This window comes from Canis lupus, chromosome 35 (genome assembly GCF_048164855.1).
Source record: "Canis lupus baileyi chromosome 35, mCanLup2.hap1, whole genome shotgun sequence".
Taxonomy (NCBI): domain Eukaryota; kingdom Metazoa; phylum Chordata; class Mammalia; order Carnivora; family Canidae; genus Canis; species Canis lupus.
In genome coordinates, this window is record NC_132872.1 from 12,947,867 (window position 1) to 12,973,691 (window position 25,825).

General features: G+C 39.5%; 2 protein-coding genes across 2 annotated transcripts in view; one reads left to right on the forward strand and one right to left on the reverse strand.

Annotated features, from left to right (window-relative positions):
• Nucleotides 1-25,825, reverse strand: part of QTRT2 (queuine tRNA-ribosyltransferase accessory subunit 2) — a 144,624-nt gene that overhangs the window by 29,864 nt on the left and 88,935 nt on the right. The window lies entirely within an intron of this gene.
• Nucleotides 17,330-25,825, forward strand: part of DRD3 (dopamine receptor D3) — a 45,860-nt gene continuing 37,364 nt past the window's right edge. The window contains exons 1-2 of the mRNA XM_072811671.1: nt 17,330-17,706; nt 24,717-25,021. Of these exons, the coding sequence (XP_072667772.1) occupies nt 24,752-25,021 (270 nt within the window). The 5' untranslated portion in view covers nt 17,330-17,706; nt 24,717-24,751. The remainder of the gene's footprint in view (nt 17,707-24,716; nt 25,022-25,825) is intronic.

Consider the following 25,825-nt stretch of genomic DNA (forward strand, 5'->3'; position numbering starts at 1 on the left):
CTGTCTAATAAAAAAGAATTGCTATTCACTATTTCTAGAAGTAATGGTAATGCCAAATATAATTCTTTAGTCACAAAGATAATAAATAATCTAAAAGATAACAAAAATAATCTGAATATAAGATGTCCAATTTTTTTTTAAATGTTTGGTTTCTAAGTCTCCACTTTATTTTTTTTTATTTTTAAAGATTTTACTTATTTATTCATGAGAGACACAGAGAGAGAGAGAGAAACAGAGAGAGAGAAGTAGAGGGAGAAGCAGGCTCCATGCAGGGAGCCTGACGTGGGACTCGATCCTGCATCTCCAGGATCATGCCCTGGGCCGAAGGTGGGCGCCCAACCACAGAGCCACCCAGGGATCCCCAAGATGTCCAATTTTATTAATAAAATCTAGGACTTGAGAGAAGAGACAGGAAAGAAACAAAAGAATGATAAATTTTTCACCTAACACAAAGGTTGTCAATATATATGTCTTGTCTTCTTAAATAAAAACTATGAGATATAATTTTATTTAAATGTGTCAAAAACAATGACCTAAAAGGAACACTTAGGCATCACTGAACTTCAGAAAACAATTTCTTTGAAACAAGAACTAATCCATCCAAAAATGTTTTCTTTGATGTTAAAAAAATTAAGAAAAAACATTAAGAGGGTTAAGTGGTTGTGTGAGAGTTTTTCAATATGTGTTTCTTAATGGGCATGAGTTTAAGTTTCCAAGAAGTAACACTTCATCAAATGTCTGTTAAGCATCTGAAGATACCACTAAGATTAAACAGCAAGAACAAAAGTATTTTTTTATTTAAAAAGAGAACAAAGCTTGAAACTTTGGAGGAAATTAATAGGGACAGGTTGTCCTGAAAGAAACATAGCCTATAAAAAAGACAAATTAGTTTCAAGAGGGAAAACTAAACACATTACAGGAATATTATTAAATCTCACAATTATGACAAGCCCAAAGAAACGACACAAGAATACAAAACATCAGTTGGTCCTCTTCATCTTTGTGAAATATCTGAAATTTTGCTTCATTATTTCAGAATATTCTGCTTTTCCATCTATTGCTCAAATCATATAGTGTAATTTACTTCATTGTTATAACATGACTTTCTCATGTGCACTTAGTATTCTCTGAATATCGAATTGTATTTCTCTGTTGTTGCTGCTCTTGTCACTTCTCATTCATCACCTTCTTGTCATCAGTAACATGCTTTGTACTCCCAGGTTCCTAACAATCAACTCATAATGTACATGCCTCTCTTTAAAGACATTCTTCATGGCTATTCTGATTTACGTTATAATTTGGACTGTTTAATTTTTGGCCTGATAATCAGCTGTTAAACCAAGAAATTTTTAAATGTCACTCAGTGGTTAGTTCCAATAGTTATTAACTCCCTATAATGAAGGAGAGTGTTGGAATCATTACAAAATGACCCAGAACTGATCCAGATATTAAATTTGACAGATAAGGACATTAATATCATCACTACAATTGCATTCTTTTTTTTTTAAAGATTTTATTTATTCATGAGAGACACACAGAGAGGCAGAGACATAGGCAGAGAGAGAAGCAGGCTCCCTGTGAGAAGCCTGATGTGGGAGTTGATCCAGGGACTCTGGGATCACACCCTGAGCCTAAGATGCTAACCATTGAGTTACACAGGTGTCCCTTAAACTGCATTCTTGATGCAGAAAGTTAAGTACAGGCATGCAAAGGGAAAAGTCTGCATTTCTAGATGAAAACTATGATTTGGGATATGAAAAATGTATTGAATGGGATTAATGGCAGGTTAGACATCACAGAAAAAGATTAGTAAATTTGACATTAAAAACAGAAACTATAGGGAAGCCTGGGTGGCTCAGTGGTTGGGTGTCTGCCTTTGGTTTGGGGTGTGATCCTGGGGTTCCGGGATCCGGTCCTGCATCGGGCTCCTGCGGGGAGTCTGCTTCTCCGTCTGCCTGTGTCTCTGCCTTCTCTCTGTGTCTCTCTTCTAAAAATATTTTTAATATTTTTTAAAAAATAAATAAAATCTTCTAAAAATATTTTTAAAAACAACCAGAAACTATCAAAAACAAAACACAGTGTGAATTTTTAAATATTTATTTAGGAAGAAAGAGAAATAAAAGTCAGCCAGATTGGAAAAAAATAAAACTCATTATTTTCAAATGACACAATCATCTCTATAAAATCCAAACACATCTACATTTAAAAAGTACTAGAACTAGTAAGTTCAAAGTTGCAAGATATGAGATCAGTATATAAAAAGCAATTATATTTCTATATACTATCAACAAGCAACTAGAAATTGGAATTATAAAATATCATTGCCAATAGCATTGAGAATATAAAATACTTGGGCAGCCTGGGTGGCTCACCGGTTTAGCGCAGCCTTCAGCCCAGGGCATGAGCCTAGAGACCAGGGATCGAGTCCCACAAGCCTGGAACCAGGGATCGAGTCCCATGTCTGTCTCTGCATGGAGCCTGCTTCTCAGTCTGCCTGTGTCTCCGCCTCTCTCTCTCTGTAGGTCTCTAATGAATAAATAAAAATCTTTTTTAAAAAAAGAATATAAAATACTTAAAGATATAGCTGACAAAAATGAAATATCTATACACTAAAAAGTACAAAATATTGCTGTGAAAAACTAAGACCTAAAAAGTGAAGAGCTATATCTTTATTCATGTGTTGAAATTTTCAATATTGATTTATAAGGAAAACCCCAAATTGATCTATGGAGTACATGTAATTCCAATCAAAATCCCTGCAGACCTTTTTGGTAAAAAGTAAAAACTAATTATGAACTTTGTATGGAAATGCAAATACAAAGTACCTAGAATAGGCAAACAACTTTGAAAAATAAGAGAAGTCTGACACTACCTGAGCTCAAGCCTTATACACCCAGAGTAATCAAGACACTGTGGTCCTGGTGTCAAGATAAACAGAGTAATGGAATTAAAGAGAGTCCAGAAACACAGCTATACATATAAGGACACTTATTTTGGACAAAGGGGCAAAACCAATTCAGTGAAGAAAAAAAATAGCTTTTACAACATATAGTAGTACAAAAAAATATGAACTCCAATCTAGGTCTTGTACCATAAACATAAATTACCTCAAAATGTATCATAGACCTAACTATACAACCTAATATTATGAAACTTCTAGAAAAGAAGAGGAAGAAGAAGAAGAAGAAGAAGAAGAAGAAGAAGAAGAAGAAGAAGAAGAAGAAGAAAGAGAAGAAGAAGAAGAAGAAAGAGAAGAAGAAGAAGAAGAAGAAGAAGAAGAAGAAGAAGAAGAAGAAGAAAGAGAAGAAGAAGAAGAAGAAAGAGAAGAAGAAGAAGAAGAAAGAGAAGAAGAAGAAGAAGAAGAAGAAGAAGAAGAAGAAGAAGAAGAAGAAAGAGAAGAAGAAGAAGAAGAAAGAGAAGAAGAAGAAGAAGAAGAAGAAGAAGAAGAAGAAGAAGAAGAAAGAGAAGAAGAAGAAGAAGAAAGAGAAGAAGAAGAAGAAGAAGAAGAAGAAGAAGAAGAAGAAGAAGAAGAAGAAGAAGAAGAAGAAGAAGAAGAGAAGAAGAAGAAGAAGAAGAAGAAGAAGAAGAAGAAGAAGAAGAAGAAGAAGAAGAAGAAAGAAGAAGAAGAAGAAGAAGAAGAAGAAGAAGAAGAAGAAGAAGAAGAAGAAGGAAGAAGAAGAAGGAGGAGGAGGAGGAGGAGGAGGAGGAGAAGAAGATGATCTTGTGCCCTGGGTTAAGCAAAATTTCTTATAAGTCACCAAATTACAATCCACTGAAAAGAAAATGTTGATAAATTGGACTTCACCAAAGTGTTCAACTTTTGCTCTTCAAAAGACACTATTTAAAAAATGAAAGACAGACACAGACTGGAAAAATATATTAGCAAAGCAAGTACCAGGTAAAATATTTGTATCCAGAATGTATCGTGAACTTTCAAAACTCAATAATCAGAAAATAAATGCTCAATATAAAATGAAAAAAAGATTTGAATGGACACTTCACCTACATGAAGATATACGGATGGTAAATAAGACATGAAAATATGCTCAATATCATTATTCATTAGGAAAACACAAGTTAAAACCACAATGAGTGGGACACCTGGGTGGCTCAGGGGTTGAGCGTCTGCCTTTGGCTCAGGTTATGATTCCAGGATCCTGGGATCAAGTCCTATATCAGGCTCCCCTCAGAGAGCCTGTTTTTCCCTCTTCCTGTGTCTCTCCTCATGTCGCTCATGACGGATCACGAATAAATAAGTTTATTTATTTATTCCCGTGAATAAATAAATAAAATATTTAAACACACACACACAATAAGCTATCACCTCACATCTATTGAGACAACAAAACTAAAAAGATTGGCCATACAAGGATCAGTAAGGTTGTGGCAGAGCTAGAACTTTCATACACTGTAGTGGGAATGTAAAATAGTATCACCTCTTTAAAAATAATTTTATTATAAGACTTTTATAGTATAAATAGAATTTTTTCTATTTAACTCTTTGGGCAACTAAGATATTTTATTGTGAAACATCATCTTATTATAAAATTATTATAAAATAATTTTATTATAAAATTGTTTTATAGTATAAATAGAAATGTTTTCAATTTATCTCTTTGAATCCTAATTGCAATGACCAACACTACAATACACTAGCTACCCTGCCCCACTTTGAATTAACTTTAGACTGGAAAGCAAAACTATCTCGATTTTTCAATCAGAAGGCCACTAACTTTTAAAAGTACTTTATGTCTTATCGTCTCTCTTTGTCAGTTTCTGTTACCATATGAGCAAAAAAGACTGCTATGGAACTTAGTTACTTTGTTTAGTCAACTTGTGAAAAATTGAAGTCTTTCCATAATGTTGTACATTTTATTGACTATGTGATTACAGACATTTAACTCTGCCTCATTTTGACGTTCATGCTTTTACTAGGGTGCATCATCATCTTTGGACATATCAGCTTAGCATCCCTTAACTAAACTAGGGTTGTATACACTTGGTCTCTATTTTAAAGAGACTTCTGAAAGTATCTCCCAGTTGTTGAAAATAAGACAAAAATAAAACATAAGTTTTATTACATGAAATAACATTCTCCTTCTTAGAATTCAGGAGGTCTTCCACAGAAAGGGCTTTACTGGTATTTAGTAGCAGATTCATAACCCCGTGCATTGCCACCCCCTTCCTTACCCACCTTTTTTCCCTTCTTCCATGCTCCCCAAAAGGCCTGAAGCACTTGACAAGCCTCTGGCTCAGCCTCAAGTGGTTCTTTTAGAAGAAAAATCACTAATGAGTAGATTAGAGCTGATTGGAGATACCTGCCTGGGGTAATTTCCTAAGAATTGAGAGCAGACAGGCTTCCCCAAGTCTTAGGAGCTGTTCCTCTTTCAAGAAGCAGATTTTGCTCTGAACATTAGTGGCAAATGACTTGAAAGCAAGAAGAGACTTTGTTTTCCTTGAATGATTTCAAAAGAAAAAAAGCAGGAGTTGGGAGAGGGGTGCCTAGGTGGCTCAGTCAATCAAGCATCTGACTCTCGATCTTATTCAGATCTTTGTCTCAGGGTCACGAGTTCAAGTCCCACATTGGGCTCCATGCCCAGTCAAAAGAAACACACGCACACTCAAAAGACAAAATAATAATAGACTTTGCAATATGTTCCAAGACCACATTAGTCTTTCCTGTGGAAGGATGCAAGGTAAGAAGTGACTTTTGTGAAACAAGACAACATGCCTTCCTTCAAAGGAATGGAGAAAAGCAGGTAGTCGATCACTGCAAGGTCATCCCATGGAAAGCTGATGACAGAATGTACTATGAACTTGTGAGATCAGAAATGCTGACATTCCTGACATGTCTTCAGAGGTGTAGAGGACAGAAAGCACAATGGATTCAGGATCCAGGGGAACCTGTCAGGTTTTGAAACACAACTTGACAAAAAAACCACCAGTTGGATAGAAATATAAGGAGTAAACTGATTCTAAAACATTGACTTAGAGAAGGACAAAAGTCACACTGTCATTTTGGGATATCCTTTAGGACATCCTACCTCAGTCACTGAGGTGACCAGGGATGGAAGCTGATTGACACCTTAACCATAGTCTACAAATCAAAAATGAGAATACATGATTGGACAGATATGAATTTACTTATAGGATAGAATATTTTAAATTAGAACTGACTGAGGGAACCCAGAATCTGTAATGGAAGAGGAATAGGGCAACAAGACAATCTAAGTTGTATCTATTTAGTGAACGCAACAAAAAAAGCTAACATTCAAACTATGCATGTGCATTCATTTATCCACAGAAAAACTGAATAAACGAAACTTAGGATGCTTATTTTAAGATTTTTTTTCTAGACTTTGATGTTGTATGCCACTATGTCTTTAAAATATAAAGGACTCCAAGGCTTAGATACACACGAACCCCAAGAACAAGAGGTGCAAGTGTTTGAGAAAGACTTCAGTTAGGATACCAGGGTATTCATCTTCTTCCTGCCTTCCCACCCCACTTCAGCCTGCCAAGCCAGAAGAGGCTCTCAGACACACTAGGGATGCTCTGCGGTGGTCAAACTTGAGAAACAGAAGTCCAGTGTAGGTTCGGTTGACTCAGGAACCCTTCTGAGAGGTAGGAAGAGGGAGCCTTCCAAGCTGGAGAAGTAGCCTTTCCTCAGTCAACTCAGCCACTGTCTCCAACCCTACATGGAAGCATCAACTGTTTGTTATCCTCTTTCATTCCTCTTCTCATTTTAATTAGTTTAATATCAGCCTCTCAACTTCCCTAATGATTTTCCCCACTTCCAACTTAGAACCAAACACAGAAAGCCAAGTATGCACCCCTAACCAATCACACAGGACACCCCACTCTGGCCTAGGTGGAGCTTCCCCATGCCAACAGCCTCCTATCAGGGCACACCTAAAGCTTTCCCCCATTTCACTATAAAGCTGCCTGTCTTTGAGTCTCTGCCACAACTAGTGACAGTGGCTGACGCCCTTTCTCTTAGAGAGCTTTTAATAAATAACCCTTGGTTTGCCCATTTGGTTGGTCTTTCTTTCCACAATACGCTTACTTTTGTTTGGAGAGCTCAATGTTGTGGTAGAGCTTCCATAAGCAATTCAGAGAAACCAGCACATTCTTGATAAGTGAGCCCAGTTCTGTCACTGTCCTGGAAACTCTGTTTCCCTCATGGCCACATACAATCTAATGTTAAGTCGTGTCAACTCTATATCCAAAAAAGTAACCCACAGGTAATCACTTCTCCCCCATCTCCAGTACCACCACTGGACTCCAAGGAACTCCAGTGTGCTCCTGGATTGCCACACTGGCCCCTTCACAGGCCATGATTCCTCTCTTCCTCCTCTTGTGACCCATTCTTGTATACAGCAGCCAGAGGGATCTGCGTCTTAAATATATCATTTCTCTGTTTAAGCCTTCAAACGTCTTCCATCCCACTTAGAATAAAATCCAAACTCCTATACCATCTGGCATATTCCCCCTCCAGTCCCACCTTGTCCCACCCCTCCTGTCATCCACTACACTCCAGTGACACTGGCCTCCTCAAATGTGCCAAACATGTTCCCATCTCAGGGCCTCTGCACCAGCTGTTCCCTCTGCCAGGAACGCTCTTCCCCCTGACCTTTGCACGGCTGGCTGCTTTCTGTCGTTCAGATGGTCGCTTAGCCATCATCTCTTCAGAGAAGCAAAGAAAGCACCTACTCTGTTGTAGTCACCCAATCACTGTCACATCCCCCAGTCCTACCTCTCTCTGCCTAATGCTAATCACTACCTGAAACTTTCCTTTGTTCGCTGGTTTTATTCTCTGTCTCCCTTATCAGAGCAGGGATTTGTCTGTCATGATCAACCGCTGTATCCCCCAGCCTAAAACAGGCCTGGCATTGAACTGGTGCTCAATAAGTATGTTGGACAAATGAATGAATGCACGCACGCATGACTAAGTGAATAACTGAATTGCCTGAGACTTTGGACTCTAGGATGTGAAATTCTCCCTTACTGCATGCATAGCTCAAACCCTTCTCCCTTACTGCACACATAGCACTGATGCAAATCAATTCCCAGCTTGTCTGGGGAGTTTTATTCCACTCAGAAGATGTGCCTTTCCCCCCTCACGCACAGCGCTGTCTGTAGAGTTCCTTTGGATTTAATCACATCCTACCTGGACGCCTGTCCCTTGTAGCCTGCTGCCCCGTCCTGTTCAATTTGTCCCCTGCTTCTTAGTTCAGCACATGCGCAGATTCGGCCCATCCAAACACATTTCTTTGTACCTTTTATAAAACAGTGCCATAAACATAGTGGAGACTCAACTAGCTTGTTGAATACACTTTTTAATGCATATCAAGTAAAGTTAGGATAATATAATGCTAAGTCGTGCAAGACCAAGCCAACAAGAAATGAAGCTAAAGAGGCGACCCCCAGAGCACGTCCTTGGGTCCACATGGATTCCCTGTTGGTGTAAATAGCCCACGTTTCCCATTGCCCATTCACTGGTTTGCTTTGTACAAAATCAATTTTATCTCTCTTTTTTATTTCTCTCTCTCTAAGTTGCCTTCTGTGCTCCACAGGCAGTGCTATGGATGGCCTGGGATAACACTCACTGAGGATACGTTTATATGCCCTGTGGGCAGCCAGCCAGGAATTGCAGTTTGAATGACATTTTTTTTGCTTGGCAAAAAAAGAGTTGCCTCACCACCTCAGAGCTCAAACACCAGTTCACCTGGTTGTTGAAGGCTCCTTGCTATTTTATTGAAATTATACTCCTGAAAACTCATAGAGTAGGCACTCCCCTAGAGCCTGGTTTGTGATACTGGCTCTTTCTAAAGTATGTAAAAGAAGTAAAATAATGTTCTTAGGAGTGAATTTTCAAAAAGGATCAGCAATTCCACAGGTTACTCCGGCTTTTTTCCCCATCTGCTGTGACAGCAGGTGTGATTTCACAAGCCCACTCCCATCAATCATCCTCTCCAACCTGTCTCTGGTGCCTGACAAGGTGTTTATGTGCGTAACATGGAAACCATCACTGGATCTTGCGAGCAAATAAAGCTGCCTTTCAACAATACTCCAAAGGAAAAGTTCCATGGAAACTAGGTGCTGAGTGCAGGTAGGTGATTCATTTAATCACCAGTCTCACCTTCTTCCAGGGGTTGCAAACTCAAAGCCCTTCAGGGGCAAAACAAGTACTATGAGACTATGAAGCATCCTTATGTAAAACAACAGTGAGAGGGATGCCTGAGTGGCTCAGTGGTTGAGCATCTGCCTTTGGCTCAGGGCGTGATCTCAGAGTCCTGGGATCAAGTCCCACATCGGGCTCCCTGCAGGGAGCCCACTTCTCCCTCTCCCTATGTCTCTGCTTCTCTCTGTGTGTCTCTCATGAATAAATAAATAAAATCTTTAAAAAATAAAAAATAAATAAAACAACAGTGAGAACACTGTGATCTAAATGGATAGTGCATGCTCTATAGAAAAAGTACTTGCATTCACTTTACATGAAAATGAGCTGACTAAACCCAAGTTTTCCGCAGGCATAATGTGGCCACCAGTGTTCCGTCTTGATGCCTCTACTAAGTCAGTATTCTAGCCTGAGGCCCAAGCACTCATGCTTTTCAGAGGATTTTAGCACTCAAAATTATAGACAATGGGAGCTAGAAATGATCTTAGATGTTGTTTATTCCAAATTCATTTTTTCCAAGAAAGGACACTGAGGCCCAAAAGATTAATAAGCCAGTCAAAAGGAACACAGCAAACATAGCAGGATTAAGACAAGACTTTCATCTCAGACTCCAAGTCAGCTATTTGCTCTTGCTCTTCCTAACATGCTAATAACAACTTCATGCTTCAGGTTTGTTTAATGTAAATATCCCCTTTAAAGTTTTCTGGAAGTTGTGTTAATGACAGTAAAAGTTCGAATGATAGAAGCTAGATTAAAATAAACTCAATAAAAGAGAATTTAGTCATCAAAGGTGGTAACAATAATGTGAAATGTGTACAAATATTATTCATGATGATTTGCATGGTAAACAGACTATAAAATGAAGATTTCAACTATGTAAACGTACACAACATGTGGACAAAGACTAGGATGAAATTTGCATAATGAAATTAATTAGAGTGGCATGGCATGATTGTTGTCCTTTTAAAAATCATTTTAATGCTACTATAATATTCTTCATACCGTTTTAGGTGATTTTCTTTAACAACATTGCTGGTCCATTTTAATTTCAAGGGTAGCTATTCACCACTTCCTACCCTCTTCTCCCTAGCAAAACTTCATTTTTTGTTCAGGTATCCAGTCTTTTCCCCTGTGACTCAGGATTGTCCTGATAAATCTATCAATAGCAGTGTTCTCATCTCTTTGCCAGTAATTGTTTCAAGCATGGGCATGTGATGTAAATCTGGCAAATGAAACATAAAGGGAATCTGCTGAGGGACTTCTGGGACAGGGCTTATTCAATCTTTTTTTTATTATTTATTTTATTTACTAATTGAGAGATTTGAGAGAGAATGTGAGTGCAGTGGGGGTAGGGGAAGATGGAGAAGAAGAGAGAGAATCTTAAGCAGGCTCCATGCCCAGCATAGAGCCAGACATGGGCTTGATTTCACAACCCTGAGAGCATGACTTGAGCCAAAATCAAGAGTCAGACGCTTAACTGACTGAGCCACCCAGGTGACCTAAGGCTTCTTCAATCTTACAAGCAGATCTCTTTCTCCACCTCTGGATGTTGTGTGAGAATATAAAGACCTAGGTCTGATTCAGCCATCTTGTGATCATGCAGCAAGCATAAACATATGCTAAGATTGGCAGAAAAGAAGGAAAGAAATTATTTCTGATGAATTAGTATGAAGTCATCTACCTCTGAATTTCTTCTATGAGATAATCAACTTCTTATCGTTTAGTCCAGTTTTAAGAAGTGGGGTTTTCTGTTGTTTGCCAAAGCCCCAGCCAAAATAATAAACTTGATTCTGCTCTTTGTATATTGGAAAGCACACTTGGATGCCTTTATGGAAGGAGAATATACTCACATATTTTCCTCTCTTTTTCTAATCCTAAGGCATAGGCAGCATGACTACATTGAAATTGTCTAGTGCCTCATTTCTGAGGTGTGGTCAGGACGGATATAACCACAATCTGCTTCATTAAGCTACCAGTTATGGTTCTACTAAGTGCCCTAATATAATCAGAACTTTATGAGCATCAACACTTTTATATGGCATATTTAAGAAATAAAGAGTTGAAACCAGTTTGAGAGAGAAATCCTCTCTTAAGAGAAAATAAGGTAGGAAAGAGGAGGAAATAACCATTTCCAGGAATAAGGATACCATCCCAATAAATTTGAGCTTTTAACTCTCCCAAGAGCTCTAATGACACCAAATACCCCTGTTTTGATGGTTGCATTTGTCCTTTTTCAAACCAGCCAATTTTTAATTATCTGTTATTTTTCTCTAGAAGTGACCGTATTTCAATCATAGCAGTGTAGTATCTGAACATCAATGGCAAGGTTGCTAAGGGGTGTGGAAGGAACAAAAGCTACCGCTGAATGCAAAATTATTGTCATTAACATACAAAGTTCTACAAGTCCTGTCTGCTGGTGAGAACTAAATTTTTGAGGATTAGAAAATGTAACCTGTAGAGATGGGCTATAGATATACTTTATACACGCTGAGTATCTTGAAAAATCAGATATGAAGATAAACGGGCTCCTTTGTACTCTAGGGCAGGGTTCAAACCATTATAAAGTCACTTACCCAAGACAGGCATATTGTGTGAACACTCAAACCTCAACTTATGGCAAAAATAATAATAGTCTATTTCCAATCTCCGAGAACATTTCCTCCTGGGAATTCCTAAAGGGCTTTAAAACTATTTTTACAAAATAAACATATATATTATCTTCAAGAAAAGCACAGTCTATTCTATAATAGAATGTTGTCAATTATGAAAAAAGTAAAGTACCTTTACTATCTCTCCATCTTATTCCCTGTAATGTCCCAAATCCCCACGAGTAAAACAATTGAAACATGCCTAACACAGTCAGGAGTCTCAAGGCCACTGTTGGGACCCAGGTCTGCACTTTCCGAGCCATTTCTGTTTCTGTTGCAACACTTGTCCTCCATCTCCTTCATCCCTCACCTCCCACACATAAAGCCTCCTGACTTCTAGGGTGGCAATAAAAGCAAATGGAAAACAGCAGATTGTCTAGTGTCTATACCTGCATCTGCTTTACAAGCTTGTTCTTCAAACCAATGCTTCTCTCAAACTTCAGTGAGTATCCTGGACATCTTGTTAAGATGCAGATTCTGGATTCAGTAAGTCTGGTATGGGGCCCAAGATTCTCTATTTCTAGCAGCTTCCAAAGTGAAGCTGATGCTGCTGGTCCTGGCCCATGGTCCATACTTTGAGTAACAAGGTTTTATAAAATTTCTCAGAGAAATAGCATCTGAGATTCAAGCAAAACACACTAAATAACAAAATAGTAATTGTTTCAAAATGTGTTAGGATGTAATAGAATTTGAGATGTGCTTTTCTGAACACTAAATACAAGTTCTAGAAAGATTGAGCCTCAGTATATCTATTATCTATTGCTATACCAATAAAATTATTAACTTAAAACAGTATCAAACATTTCTTTTGGGCCACCTGGGTGGCTCAGTGGTTTAGTGCCAGCCTTCGGCTCATGGCGTGATCCTGGAGTCCTGGGATCAAGTCCCACATCGGGCTCCCTCCATGGAGCCTGCTTCTCCTTCTGCCTATGTCTCTGCCTCTCTCTCTCTATGTCTCTTGTGAGTAAATAAAATCTTAAAAATAAAAAAATAATTTAAAAAACATTTATTTTGCTCATGAATCTGAAATTTGGGCAGAGCTTTGCCATGACAGTTTGTCTCTGTTCTACATGCCCTCAACTGGGATAGTTCAGTTGGAGATTGGAGGAGGCACTTTCAAAATGACTCACTCTTATGGGTGGTAGGTTAGTTCTGGCTTTCAGTTGGAAGCTCAGCCAGGTCTGTGGGACAATTATCCTGATTTCTCTCAATGTAGGCTCCTCCTTGGGCTTTCTCATAGCATGATGACTGAGTTCCAAAAGCAAATGTCTCACAAAAACAATGGAAGTATGGGGTATTTTCATAGCCTGGCCTCGGAAATAATTTAGTGTCCTTTTTGCCATACTTTATTAGTTAAGGCAGTTAGGAAGGCCTGCCAGGTTCAAGAAAAAAGACAAATTAAGACCAACAAGACTCTACTTCTTGATGGCAAAATAACAAAATTCTAGAATAGCATGAAGGATGGGAGATAAAATTGTGGTCATCTTTGAGAAATATAATCTGCCACATTCATCAACCCAAAATTCTTTTTTAACAAGTGATGTTAATCATGATAGAAATTTTCTAATTCTACCCCAACCCCATTCGCATTTATATGAATTTTGGGGAAGAAGAAAAGAAATATAGAATACACTGGAAGAAATTGAGGAAAAGGTAAAAGAATAAAAGATTATCTGATACAGGGTAGAAGAAAATAGTTGGAAAAGTGAAGAAGGAGGTATAAAAAAGAAAGTAGGATCAAGTACATAGAACAGTAGATCTGAATATAAAGACAAATATCACTTTCTTCCCTACCCTCAGTCTGGTACCTGTAAAAAAAAGCAGAGCAGATACCAATCTGACTGGTTGTGAAGCCTAATATGCTATTTACTGTCATTCTTTGGTAGAAGGGAATCAAGATTGAAGCTTTGTATTGGCCAATAATTAATGAATTGAGCTATTTTTTTCTTTCAAAAAAAAATTCATGATAGCAGCAGAGTGAATTCAAATATAAGACCTAAGTCTTTCTCAGACAGTTCTCATCTATGGCAAGACCACAGTGTCATTGGAGAGGAATAGGGGCTGGGGTCAAGAAGAAGCAACCATATTGTCAGGACCGTTTACCAGATTTGCCAACTTGCACTCTACAACATGAGGTCTGATTCCAGTGAAAAGCACACCAAGGGGCTAGATAGGTACTCATGCAATTTAAGATCCTCATAATTGAATCTTCCAGTTCTAGGGAGAAATATTACTTATGGTGAGACATGGAAACAAAATGTCCCTCTGTTCATACAAGGCCCTCTAAATTGGCTCCCCACACCTCCATATTTGGTTTTCGCACTGTCTTGCTGGTGAGCTCTGTGCAAATTTAAAGTGGTGCAAAAAGGCATGTTGCACTCGACCTTTGGTGCTGAAAGCAAGATTTCAGTGATGAAACCAAACAATTACTACCCTGGAACAGTAATCACAAAAATGATAAAGATTATTTCTATCATAAAATTCACACCAATTCCCTTTGAAACAAAACCATTGAGCATGCCTATGTATTAGAAACCCATCGCCTCTTAACTCTTGCTCTAAAACTCCCATTGCAGGTTCAAAAGATAAAGACTTCCTTCATGAAGCACTGTTGGCTGGTACATGAGAATGTTCCAGTCATGCTATTGAGATGGGTTCCTGGAAGGAAGATGAGGAAAATGATCTGCATTTTTCTTGATTTTTGCCCAAGCATGTCTGTTTTGTAGGCGTCCTGGAGTTCTTCCCAGAAGGCAGATCTCAAAATCTTCAATGCCAATCATGAATAAGAGTTCCATTTACTTAAAATAATTAAACTTGTTCAATGTTGTATGAATGAAAAGTGCCAGATTAAAAGGAGCAATTGCTGATCTTCACCTACACTGATGTCCTAAGAGAAAGGACCACCTCATTCACCACCACCCCCTTTCATTTCCTACACCAATTCCCTTCTATCCACCAAAGCAGTCAGAGAGTCTACCAGAGAGACACCTGATCCAGCCTGAGGTGACTGCCTAGATCTGTGACTTTGGGCATGGTGGTTAACTCCTCGATCCATTGCTCCTGCTTAGAATTAGAATGTTTGTCCCTGGTTACCTTCCTTTGAACTTTGCCCAAAAAAGGCATTACAAATATGCTGAGGGAAATTTTGCCAGCAACACTTACAGCTGCCCTGTGGGATACACTAAGGGATCCCAACACAGAAAGTTCAGAAATGTGGCCTTCCTTGCTACATTCATGCATTATCAGAGCACCATTATCATTAGACACAATATCTTCAAGTGTTAAAGAAGATAAACATAGAGTCCTCAAAGGTGGCACTATGGTACTCAAAATAAGCAGTTATGACCGTGAACTTTTTTTAAAAAAAGATTGCCTTTTAAAAAGGTTTTTAAAAGATTTTATTTGACACAGAGACAGAGAGAGCATGAACAGGCTTAGGGCCAGAGGGAAAGAGAGAGAAGGAGAAGCAGACTCCCCATTGAGTATGGAGCCTGATGCGGGACTCAGTCCCAGGACCTTGAAATCATGACTTGAGCAGAAGTCAGATGCCAAACTAACTGAACCACTCAGGCACCCAAGACCTTGTACTTTGAGTACAACTCTACTTCAATCTACTCACACACTGTTTCTAATTTGGTATATCAGACATGCCAGCCCTGGACAGTACATATTCTCTTGATCCCCTAACCAAAAGAAGAGACTAAGGGTTCACATTCAAGTTAGGAGTTCTGGTTTTAGGGCATGTTCCGGACCATTATGCCACATAATATATGTATGCACTGTAAATCATTAGCAACCTTTGATATGGGGTCTAATCTCTGTAAGTCTCTGTATTAGTTTCCTAGAGATGACATAACAATATACCACAGATTGGGTAGTGTAAACAACATAAATTAATTTTTTCACAGTTCTGAAGGCCAGAAGTCCAAGTTCAACATGTCAGCAGGTTTGGTTTCTCCCGGGGCCTCTTTCATTGGCTTACAGATGGCTGCCTTCTTGCTGTGTCCTCACACAGCCTTTTCTCTGTGTGTCTCCCTGGTATCTCTTTGACTTCTTATAAAAACAACAATCAGATTGGATTAAGGACACCATTTTAACTTAGTCAACTCTTCAAAAATTTTATCTCTAAGTATAGTCATATTCTGAGTCTAAGGATTTTAATATATGAATTTGGGGTGAGAGTGGGGGGGGTGGAGGGATGCAGTTCAATCCATAACAGCCTATGTAAAAAGGGCATCATAAGGATTTATGTAAGATGCAAACAAGAATATGAATTAGAAAATGCTTTATAAAAAAAAGAAAATGCTTTATAAATTCTAAGTCACCATACAAATATTGTATCAATGATATCATCATTTTTGTCATTATAATTATTATTCTCTATGACACATTGTCAGTCTCCTGGGAAATCTCAGTTTTTCACCTTTTGAAGAATTATATCACAGTGGTTAAGAGAACATGCTCCAGAATTAAGACGTCTGGATCCAAATCTGGGCTCCACTTTTAAAAATTATTTTAACCTCTCTAAGCCTCAGCTTTCCTATCTGTAAGTTAGGGATGTAAAAATAGTACCTACCTTTTAGGACTGTTGAAAAAATTAAACAAGACAGTGCATCAAAATGACCGATTAATAGTATATGCTCATTTAATGTGGTTGTTAGCAAGAGCCATGTTTAAACCTTGCTGCTGCTGCTTCTTTCTCAGCCAGTAGAGGTCTCCAACATAATCAACCTGGACTAGCTTCCCCATGACAGTGTGCACAGCAGCTGCCAAGCACATCCACTGCTGGCGGAGAAAGGAGTGAAAGAATTCCCACCCTGTCTGAAGGAAGAAGAACTCAAAAACAAGAGAACAGGGAATAGGTAGGGTTCCATGGTAAGATGTTATATGAACAGGTGACCATAGTAAGATTAAGTTCTAGGGCTGCTTCAGAAACTGACTTACTGACATTGCCCTTAATTGCCCCCCACTTCAGCCAGTTCTAAAGTTGAGTTAAGAAAACTTACTCACGTATACCCCAGAAGAGCAGTGAAAATGAATCGGTAAATGTTTTTGTAAAGTTCTTTGAATGCAAGGAGTGCTGTTAAACAAATATTTAACATTTCTCACAGTATTAAGCTTATCTCATCTTTATTACCAGTTATATTCCATGCCTCGGTTTTGCTTCCACTGTAATATATTTCCTTTAACCTTCTTTCCCAGACAGGCTTACACCTCCAAGTTCAATTATTCTGTCAATTGTATTTTAAATTATACGGATTTATATTAACCACTTGTCGTATCAATTTGTTGATCTGTTGCTTTTTCTGTACCAATCATCTTTACACCCACCAAAAGCTGCCCTGGCAATTAAGCTGAGGAAGGTTGGAGTTATTCAAGAGAAATTAAAGCACAGAAAGAAAGACAGTGGAATAAGTGGGATAAAAAGAGCACTGGGGGGAAAACACACATGTACTAAAAAAGCATAGCACGCAGCAGATAGAGGCTCAGAGGGAAAAGAGGAGAGCGATAGAAAACGGATCCTGCTTGTGCCTGCGGTACCTCGCTTTCAGCACCAAGGACAGTGCCTCTGAAGGGCTGACCCAAGCACCGACCAGTTTTAGGGTCCCTCCCAAATCCTCTAGAGAAAACGCATGAATTTGAAAGCAGCTATGAAGCATGCAGTAAGGTCTAATAGGAAAGCTGTAAGAGCAGCCCACAAGTGATTTCACCTTAGAGGCAAAAATGGGTGATTTTTTTTTCTGTTCATTTCCACAGTTTCTGTGTCCTTGGAAAGACAAAGTTTGCTTTGCTTGGGCATGTCTGCTGTCAGTAAGTGACTGCAGGAGCTGAGGTGCTAAACTCCACAGTCTCCAGAAATCAGAAGAAATTTTCAGGGTAAGTAATTTTGCTTTTTTGTTTCTAATTTAATACACAGCATTTTCCTGGAAGGTTATTTAACCAGCTTGGGGTTCTGTGGTTCTCTAAGAATATGCATTAAAACTCTGTACCCCCTCTTATTTAAAAACCTGAAACCCTGAGGAAACTGTTTTCATTTTTTCCTCATTTTTAACAATAGAAACCTGTTCTCTTTCTCTTTTTCTCCCAAAATTAGATCCTCATGGGCTCTAGAAGCTATATCAAGGCAGAATTAAAAGATGAAAAATAAAAAGCTGTTACTATCCCTGGGATTTGTATGGAAGTTGATTGTATTCCCCTTAAGGGTCTTACTTAATTGTAAGGGTCTGTTATTTTAAACTCCCCAATTTAGCATCCTGGTAATCCAGGGCTGAGGGTTTGGAGAGGCACTGTTTTCAATGGTCTATTTAAAGTCAGGCTGTTTCCAAGTCAGAATCCAATTATTCCCAACAGAGATATGCAGTACTTGAGATGATGATTGTGTATGTTTTCATTAATAATAGCATATGATTTTGAGGGTATTGTTGTTTTTTAATTGTTGGACTTTCATCACTTATTGTAGCTTATTGGGTCAATGGAAGTCGATGCAATTAGGCATTTGTTCCAGTTCATGCATTTAGTTTAATCGAACACTATCAAAATGCACGCACAAATAATAAAGCAGCAATAACAAAGTGGAACTTGGATTCTAAACTCAATCTGCATGCCTGTTTGCACTTTATAGGGGAAGCCCTTTGCTTACTGATACTAAAAGGTCAGTAAGATGTCTGTCCTTGGGTGAGTGAAGAATCACTGCTTGACACACCATTGGATCTCTTGTAGCCTAAGAGAAGCAAAAATGATATGAAAAAGATTTTTGCTCAGATTCTTGTTTATTTTTAGTTGAACACTTTCAAAGGGCTGCATGGTTAGTAGTGAGCAGGGGTGTCAAGCAAGGAAAATACTAATAGTATCCAAATGAATGCCTGATATTAAAGCATCTACAAAGAAGGCTGCTTATTATGGAATATGAATTAAAGCAAATACCAAATAGATCTTACTCATTATTAAATTCAATATCTAATGCACTGAAGTTTGCCATTGGTTAATATTTGCTTATTGATTGATCCATTGAGTTCCCATTTTATCTCTGATTAAAATAATAAAATTCTTGGTGATCAAAGTTGTTATGAAAAGTGGGAATTCTCTGCTTTATGGGGCAGGTTTAATTATAGAAGAAATGTATATAACCTTAGTTACTGGATCTCGTTGGCCAGCTATGGTTTTTCTTTGTAAATACGTTCAAATATATAAATTTGCTATGTATTTTAATGGATTTGTGAATCTTCATTAGGAAACTAAACTAAAAAAAAAAACTTAAAAAAAAAAGGGAACTACACAGCAATTTTCAAGAATAAAGTGCCATAGAAATGCTAAAGACTACCTCTAATAATAATGACAATGTAACTCCCACTGTTTCCATGTGCAGTGTGCACCTGCATTAACTTCACTGAGCTTGGTCAGGTGCTCTGAAAAAGCAAGGTTTAAAAATGAGTCTCCATTTCAGGTTTGTTCCTCACCCCAATAGTGGAGTAGTTAAGAACATAAGGTCTAGAAACAGATAGATCTTGGGTTGAATTAGCTCCATCATTTATTGTTGTATGACCCCAGTAAGATAATTAACCTCTCTATTACTTACTTTATTCATCTGCAAAATGGGAGTATTAATAACACCTATTTCCTTTATCAGGTTGTTGTGAGGTTTAAATATGATAATGATTATAAAATTTAGCTCTAATTATTAACTTTTTCAGACAATTTAGCAAGTCTGCATTGAAGCCCAGAACCAGAAAAGCTTTGCAGACTAGAGGTCAGTATGTAATTGGTGGCAAAAGACCGGGTTCTATGACACAAATGAAGATTTGGTCATAGAACCCTGCTATTAAGGTATTTTGTTTTGTTTTGTTTTGTTTAAAAAAAAAAAAAGGTGTTTTGTTAGGAAAAATCATCTCTAATTGGAAACGACTCCATACATCAATGTCCACCCCCAACACAGACACATTGAATAAGCTTCAAGTTTGATATTTAAGGCGACCCAAGATCAAAGCTAGGCTCAATACAGCCCCCTACACATTTATAATCTTTTTTTTTTAAGATTGTATTTATTTATTCACAAGAGACACACAGAAAGAAGCAGAGACATAGGCAGAGGAGAAGCAGGATCCCTGCGGGGAGCCCAATGTGGGACTCAATCCCCGGACTCTGGGATCATGCCCTGAGCCAAAGGCAGACACTCAACCACTGAGCCACCCAGGTGTCCCTATACATTTATACTCTTGAGAAAGTTACTGAACCTCTTGTTGATTCAGTTTTTTAATCTATAAAAAAGGGATATCAAGGGCTGCTATAAATATTAAAATGAGATAATAATGTAAAGCACTAGTGCCTGGTACACAGTAGAAAACAGAAGAGATGGTGACTACTGTCTTCAGAAGGAGATTGAGAACTCAAGTGTCTTTGCTTTACAGTGTTTAGTTTTTTGCCTAATTCAATACTTAAGGAAGAGGAACAAATCATTAAAACCTGGTATACCTTAATGAGTATCTTCCTAACACGCCTGATATGGAACCAACTGCCGAGGAGGTGCCCTACAAATGTTCCAGGCAGAATGTCCCTCAGCACCAAGGGATTGAATATCAGTGAAGCAGGATGTATGTCACTGCAGATAGGGACCTGACCACTCTCTGTCCCTCTGCTTTTTAAAATAAATTATGCACTCACTTTCAGAGATGCTAGAATAAACTCTAAAGACCAAGATAAATCAATACTTTGTAAGAAGTTCAAAGGCTCATTAAAATTTGTAAGTAGTGTTATGTATCATAAATCTTAAAAGAATAAGACCAGCCATAATCTTCTAGTCCTTGCCTTCTCCACTTTCTCACCGTCCGCCCCCCCATCCATTCTTAACTACTAACACTCTTTGCTGAGGTCACAAGTAACCTCCTAATTTCCAAGTCCATTAGCCACTCTGCAACTGTAGCTTACTTGACCCCTTCACTTATTCCCACTTTCCCTTTAAAAATAAAAACAACAGTACTTCAAGTGTTTGTGCCAGACATTATGTTAGAGCCAGGATTCTCAATTGGAAGAACAATTTTGTCCCTCAAAGGACATTTGACAATATCTGGAGACATTTTTGGTTGTTACAACCTGGGTGAAGGTGAGTACTACATGTCCGGGATGCTGCTAAACATCCTATAATGCACAGGACAATGTCCCCTCGCCCCCCAAAAGAATTATCCAGCCCAAATTGTCAGTAGTGCCAAGACTTTACATATATAATATTATTTGATCTTCAGAATAACCCCATGGAGTCCACATGATATCCTCATTTTACTGATGAGGAGACCAGGTTATCTGTATGAATTACTTAAAGAGTAATTATTAAGTTAAAATTCTCCAGGCTTCCCACTTCTTCCTACCTGAAACAAGTTTGCTATCTGGTAATATAATTATTAGAGGGGGAAAGAGAGGAAAAAGCCCAACCCAGCTCTGTGTTACATAAGCAATGCTAGGAAAGGAAAGGAAAGGAAAGGAAAGGAAAGGAAAGGAAAGGAAAGGAAAGGAAAGGAAAGGAAAGGAAAGGAAAGGAAAGGAAAGGAAAGGAAAGGAAAGGAAAGGAAAGGAAAGGAAAGGAAAGGAAAGGAAAGGAAAGGAAAGGAAAGGAAAGGAAAGGAAAGGAAAGGAAAGGAAAGGAAAGGAAAGGAAAGGAAAGGAAAGGAAAGGAAAGGAAAGGAAAGGAGAAGAAAGAGAGAGAGAGAAGAAAGAAAGAAAGAAAGAAAGAAAGAAAGAAAGAAAGAAAGAAAGAAAGAAAGAAAGAAAGAAAGAAAGAAAGAAAGAAAGAAAGAAAGAGGTCTAAGGAGGGAGAAAGTTGAAACAATTAGCTGAGAGGCAGAGAGCAATCCAGCATCTCATTCACTTACTGCTTCCATCCCCCACACAAACTCATCAGGAACGGCTTGGACAACCAAGACTTACACCCACCCTCTACTCTAAAGAACCTAAGACCAGAGACGGTACAAAGCAAAAATAATATTAAGTCAGAAATCCATGCAATTATGATTCCAACAGCAGGCACACAACTGATTTTCAGGGTTGAGGGTTTTCTTTTGTTTAATTAGTCATTGACACAGACCTGTACTATTTTTAAGTAGCTGTCAAACCTCAACAGACTAAAAAGTCTAAGATGGTAACAAATATCCCAAGGTTTTCTGCTTCCATCATACCTGACAGGCAAGATGAGCCCAAGCCATCATTAGCCAACTACAGACTCCATGAAAGATTGATTTCCAGCCACTGTTTTCCTAACTGGTCCAGTTGCAGAAAGAAAGGTGTTCTGGGTCTGAGCTGGCCTCAAAGGTAGAAATATCCTTGAACAATCAGAAACCATTGTATTTTTCAAAAAGCTCTTGGCAGCAGCATTGCTATCTCTGGGGTAGCAGCTGCCCTTTCCAAATAATGAGAAAATTATAATTATTATCAAAAACTATTATTATGTTTTAAAATATATTGAGTACAAACAGTGTGCCAAGATAAAGAACAATTTTCTTTAAAACAATTCTCTGAATTCATTCCAAGTCAGCCCCTTACAATCATTTGTTCATTTTAACACTTTCACATTCCAGGATGAAACTATTCAAAATGAGGCACAAAATGACATACATGATTAGGCCAATTCCCTCACCAAAGGAGAGCTTCAGATACCAGGATTGAGAATAAATCCTGGCTACCAAGCCAGCCTCTGCCTCTGCCAGGGCCTAGAGCAAGTGTTCCCATGGAGGCCCATATATTCCATGTCTAAGTATTTTAGTTATAGCCAACAAACCAGTGAATAAAATGTTTAATACTCCTGCCTTGAAAAATATACTTCTGTAACCATCTGGAAGGCCAGGTTTGAAATTATGATTCCTGGGTTTCTTAAGAGTTCAAAACAAAACGTGAGAGGGCAGGAGAAGCTACTTTCCACCCCAAATCCTGCCCCAGGGACTCCATCCTCTTCCCTTGCCATTCAGGGTGTGCCCAAGCTACTCATCTGAGCTCCCCCAAAGAGCTACCTCTTGAGCTCAGGGGCATCAAAGACAAATGACACAGTCTACCCTCAGGGTGACAGATCCAGATTAGGATCTGTGCCTTGGAAACAGACTCCATGCAGTTTGGGCAGAAAATTATGTGATCTTGGTGCCCAGAGTGTGGTTTAGAATGAGAGTATGGACTCTTGGTGGACCTGCTCCTTGGCACTGTGGGAGGGCATGACCTTATCCCATGGGGAGGATATAATAGAGGGGGTCCAGAGTGGGACCCTTTTAAAGCACAGATGCCAGGACAGGAGCCCCTCTACCAGCACACAAGGCTTTAATGCACAGGCATTTCCATATTTTTCTACAGGACATGGTGATTTTTGTCACTTCCCTCCCCACCGCCACCCCTACCCCAGACACACACAGACCTGGTTGTAAGAGCCCAGAGTCCCTTCTTTAGTGCTGGCCCCAACAGGCTGGTGTCACAGAGGCAGCTGATGGGCTCTGATGCCTTTCCCATCCTAACTCCAAAGTCCTCACAGGTTGAGGATTAGTTCATCCTAAGTTCATCCTAGTGGGATAGTGACATGACAGTTGTTATGGTTTTCAGATGCCAAAGGAGAGTTTTGGAAAAATCATGCTAGTTCTGCCCCTAATAAGTTTTGTGACTTAAGATGTGTTACTCATCTTTCTGGGTCTCAAATCCTCTATTTGAAAAGTGAGAGCTTTGAGCTACATCAGAGGTTTAAAATTTATGGTCATGGGCCGTTGGCCTATGGATGTGGGATTTGGGGGGTGGGGGGAGAAGAGACTTCATAGGGTTTAAACACTTCTTTAATTGGTACCAATCTTTTAAAATTAGGAGGTTTCAAATAAAATTCCACACATGGACTTTTCCCTAAATATAAAAACCACTGCCCTGCCTCTATATTCCATTACTCTTGAGTCTTTCTCAAGCCAGCATCCCACACCTACCATGCCCCACACAAGACACAACAGAAAGATAAGAAACTAAAGGAAGAGACAGAGGGAGGCATGGGAAAAGGCAAATGGGGGCAATAGAAGAGAGAAGAGAGGAAATAAGGCAAGAGGAATGGCAAGATAAGAGAAACAGACCAGTATAGAAAAAGAGATCACACTTAGCTTTCTAGGGATCATACCTTTCACTGTCTTACATATTTAATAGCTCACTTAATCCTCACAAAACCCCTGTGGGATGGATTCCATTATTTCTTCCACTTTACAGAGGAGGAGAATGAAGCTCAGAGAGGTGCGGTAACATGCTTAAGGCCCAACAGTGGCAAGTGGCAGAGCTGGGATCCTAACCCTGCAACAGCTCTCCGTCTCACTCAGAGCCCAAGCACAGCTCGTTCAATGGCCCTGCACAATCTCTCAGTCTTACACCCTTCCACTCTGTACCTGCCTCACTTGCCTCCAGCCGCTCTGGTCTCCATGCTGCCTTCCACACACCAGCCTGTCCTGCCTCTGTACCTGCTATCCCTTCTGCTTGGACAGACACCTGCATGGTTAACTTCCTCATGTCCTCCAGGTCTTGACTCAGTTGTCACCTTCTCTGCAAGGGCTACCTGAATACCCTGATTAAAAATTGCCCTCAGATATCCTACGCACACACACATAATCCTTCCCATCTCCTTACCTCCTTCTCTGGTTTATCGTTCTCTAAAATGCCTATTATTATCAAACATACTACATCCTCTGTTTATCTTATTTCTTACTGTACTCTCCTCCCCCAGTGGGCCCCAACATGACAGCAGGAATGTGTATCCCTTTTGTTCATTGCTGTATTTCCAGTGCTTAGAATAGTATGAAGTGCTTGATAAGTATTTGTTGAAGCAATACATAAAAATGTACCAAAGCAGCCAATCTCCCAAGAATCAAGTTTTACCGACATTGTTTTCTGTCTCTTCCCAGGAAATCCACCAGGGTCACTCTTCTCCCTCTGGGCCATGACGCCTCTGAGCCAGCTGAGTGGAAACATCAACTCCACCTGTGGGGCAGAGAACTCCACAGGTGCCAGCCGGGCCCGTCCACATGCCTACTATGCCCTCTCCTACTGCGCGCTCATCCTGGCCATCATCTTCGGCAATGGTCTGGTGTGTGTGGCCGTGCTGAAGGAACGGGCTTTGCAGACCACCACCAACTATCTGGTGGTGAGCCTGGCCGTGGCAGACCTGCTGGTGGCCACCTTGGTGATGCCCTGGGTGGTATACCTGGAGGTGAGTGGGCCCCAGCCGCCTGTGTGACCATACTTGTCTTTGTCTTCCCTGAGTTCTTGGCCTTCTGAGCTCAAAATGTTCCCTGCCATGATTCAAGGACTAAGAAGGAAAGAGAGCTCCTGTCATTCTCCCTTTCATGAGGGAACTGAAGGCCTGAGAGCAGCCATTATCCAACATCACTTGCCCACATTAGAACCAAGGATCCAGGAATGATTTTGTTCCTGGGTCTCCAGCATCCAGGTGACTGGACTAGAGCGGTGGGACTCATCCTAAAAATGCATCAGGGTTTTTTTTTTTTAAGATTTTATTTATTTATTCATGAGACACACACATAGAGGCAGAGACACTGGCAGAGGGAGAAGCAGGCTCCCTTCAGGGAGCCTAATGTGTGACTCAATACAAGGACCCTGGGATCACGACCTGAGCCAAAGGCAGACGCTCAACCATTGAGCCACCCAGGTGCCCCTTGCGTCAGGTTCAATCTCTGTGCCAATCACGTCTCAAAGATGTGGGGGCTTGGGGGAGGCAGTCAGTGGGCACCTTTATCAGTATTTCAATGTATATAGAGGGGTGGGGATGCACAGGAAGGATGTGGGACAACGGTGAGGGTGGAGGGGGATGCAGTAGGAATTATAGAAAAACCAAAAAAAAATTTTTTTAATGAATAAGAGGAAAAGAAAGAAAAAAAAACAGTCTGCAAATAGATCAGACTTCTTTTGATAGTGCAGTTACCCTCAGACTCAGCTCTTTCCTCCTGGGTACCAGCTCTCTACAGACTCTGCTACCAAACAGACCAAACCTTCA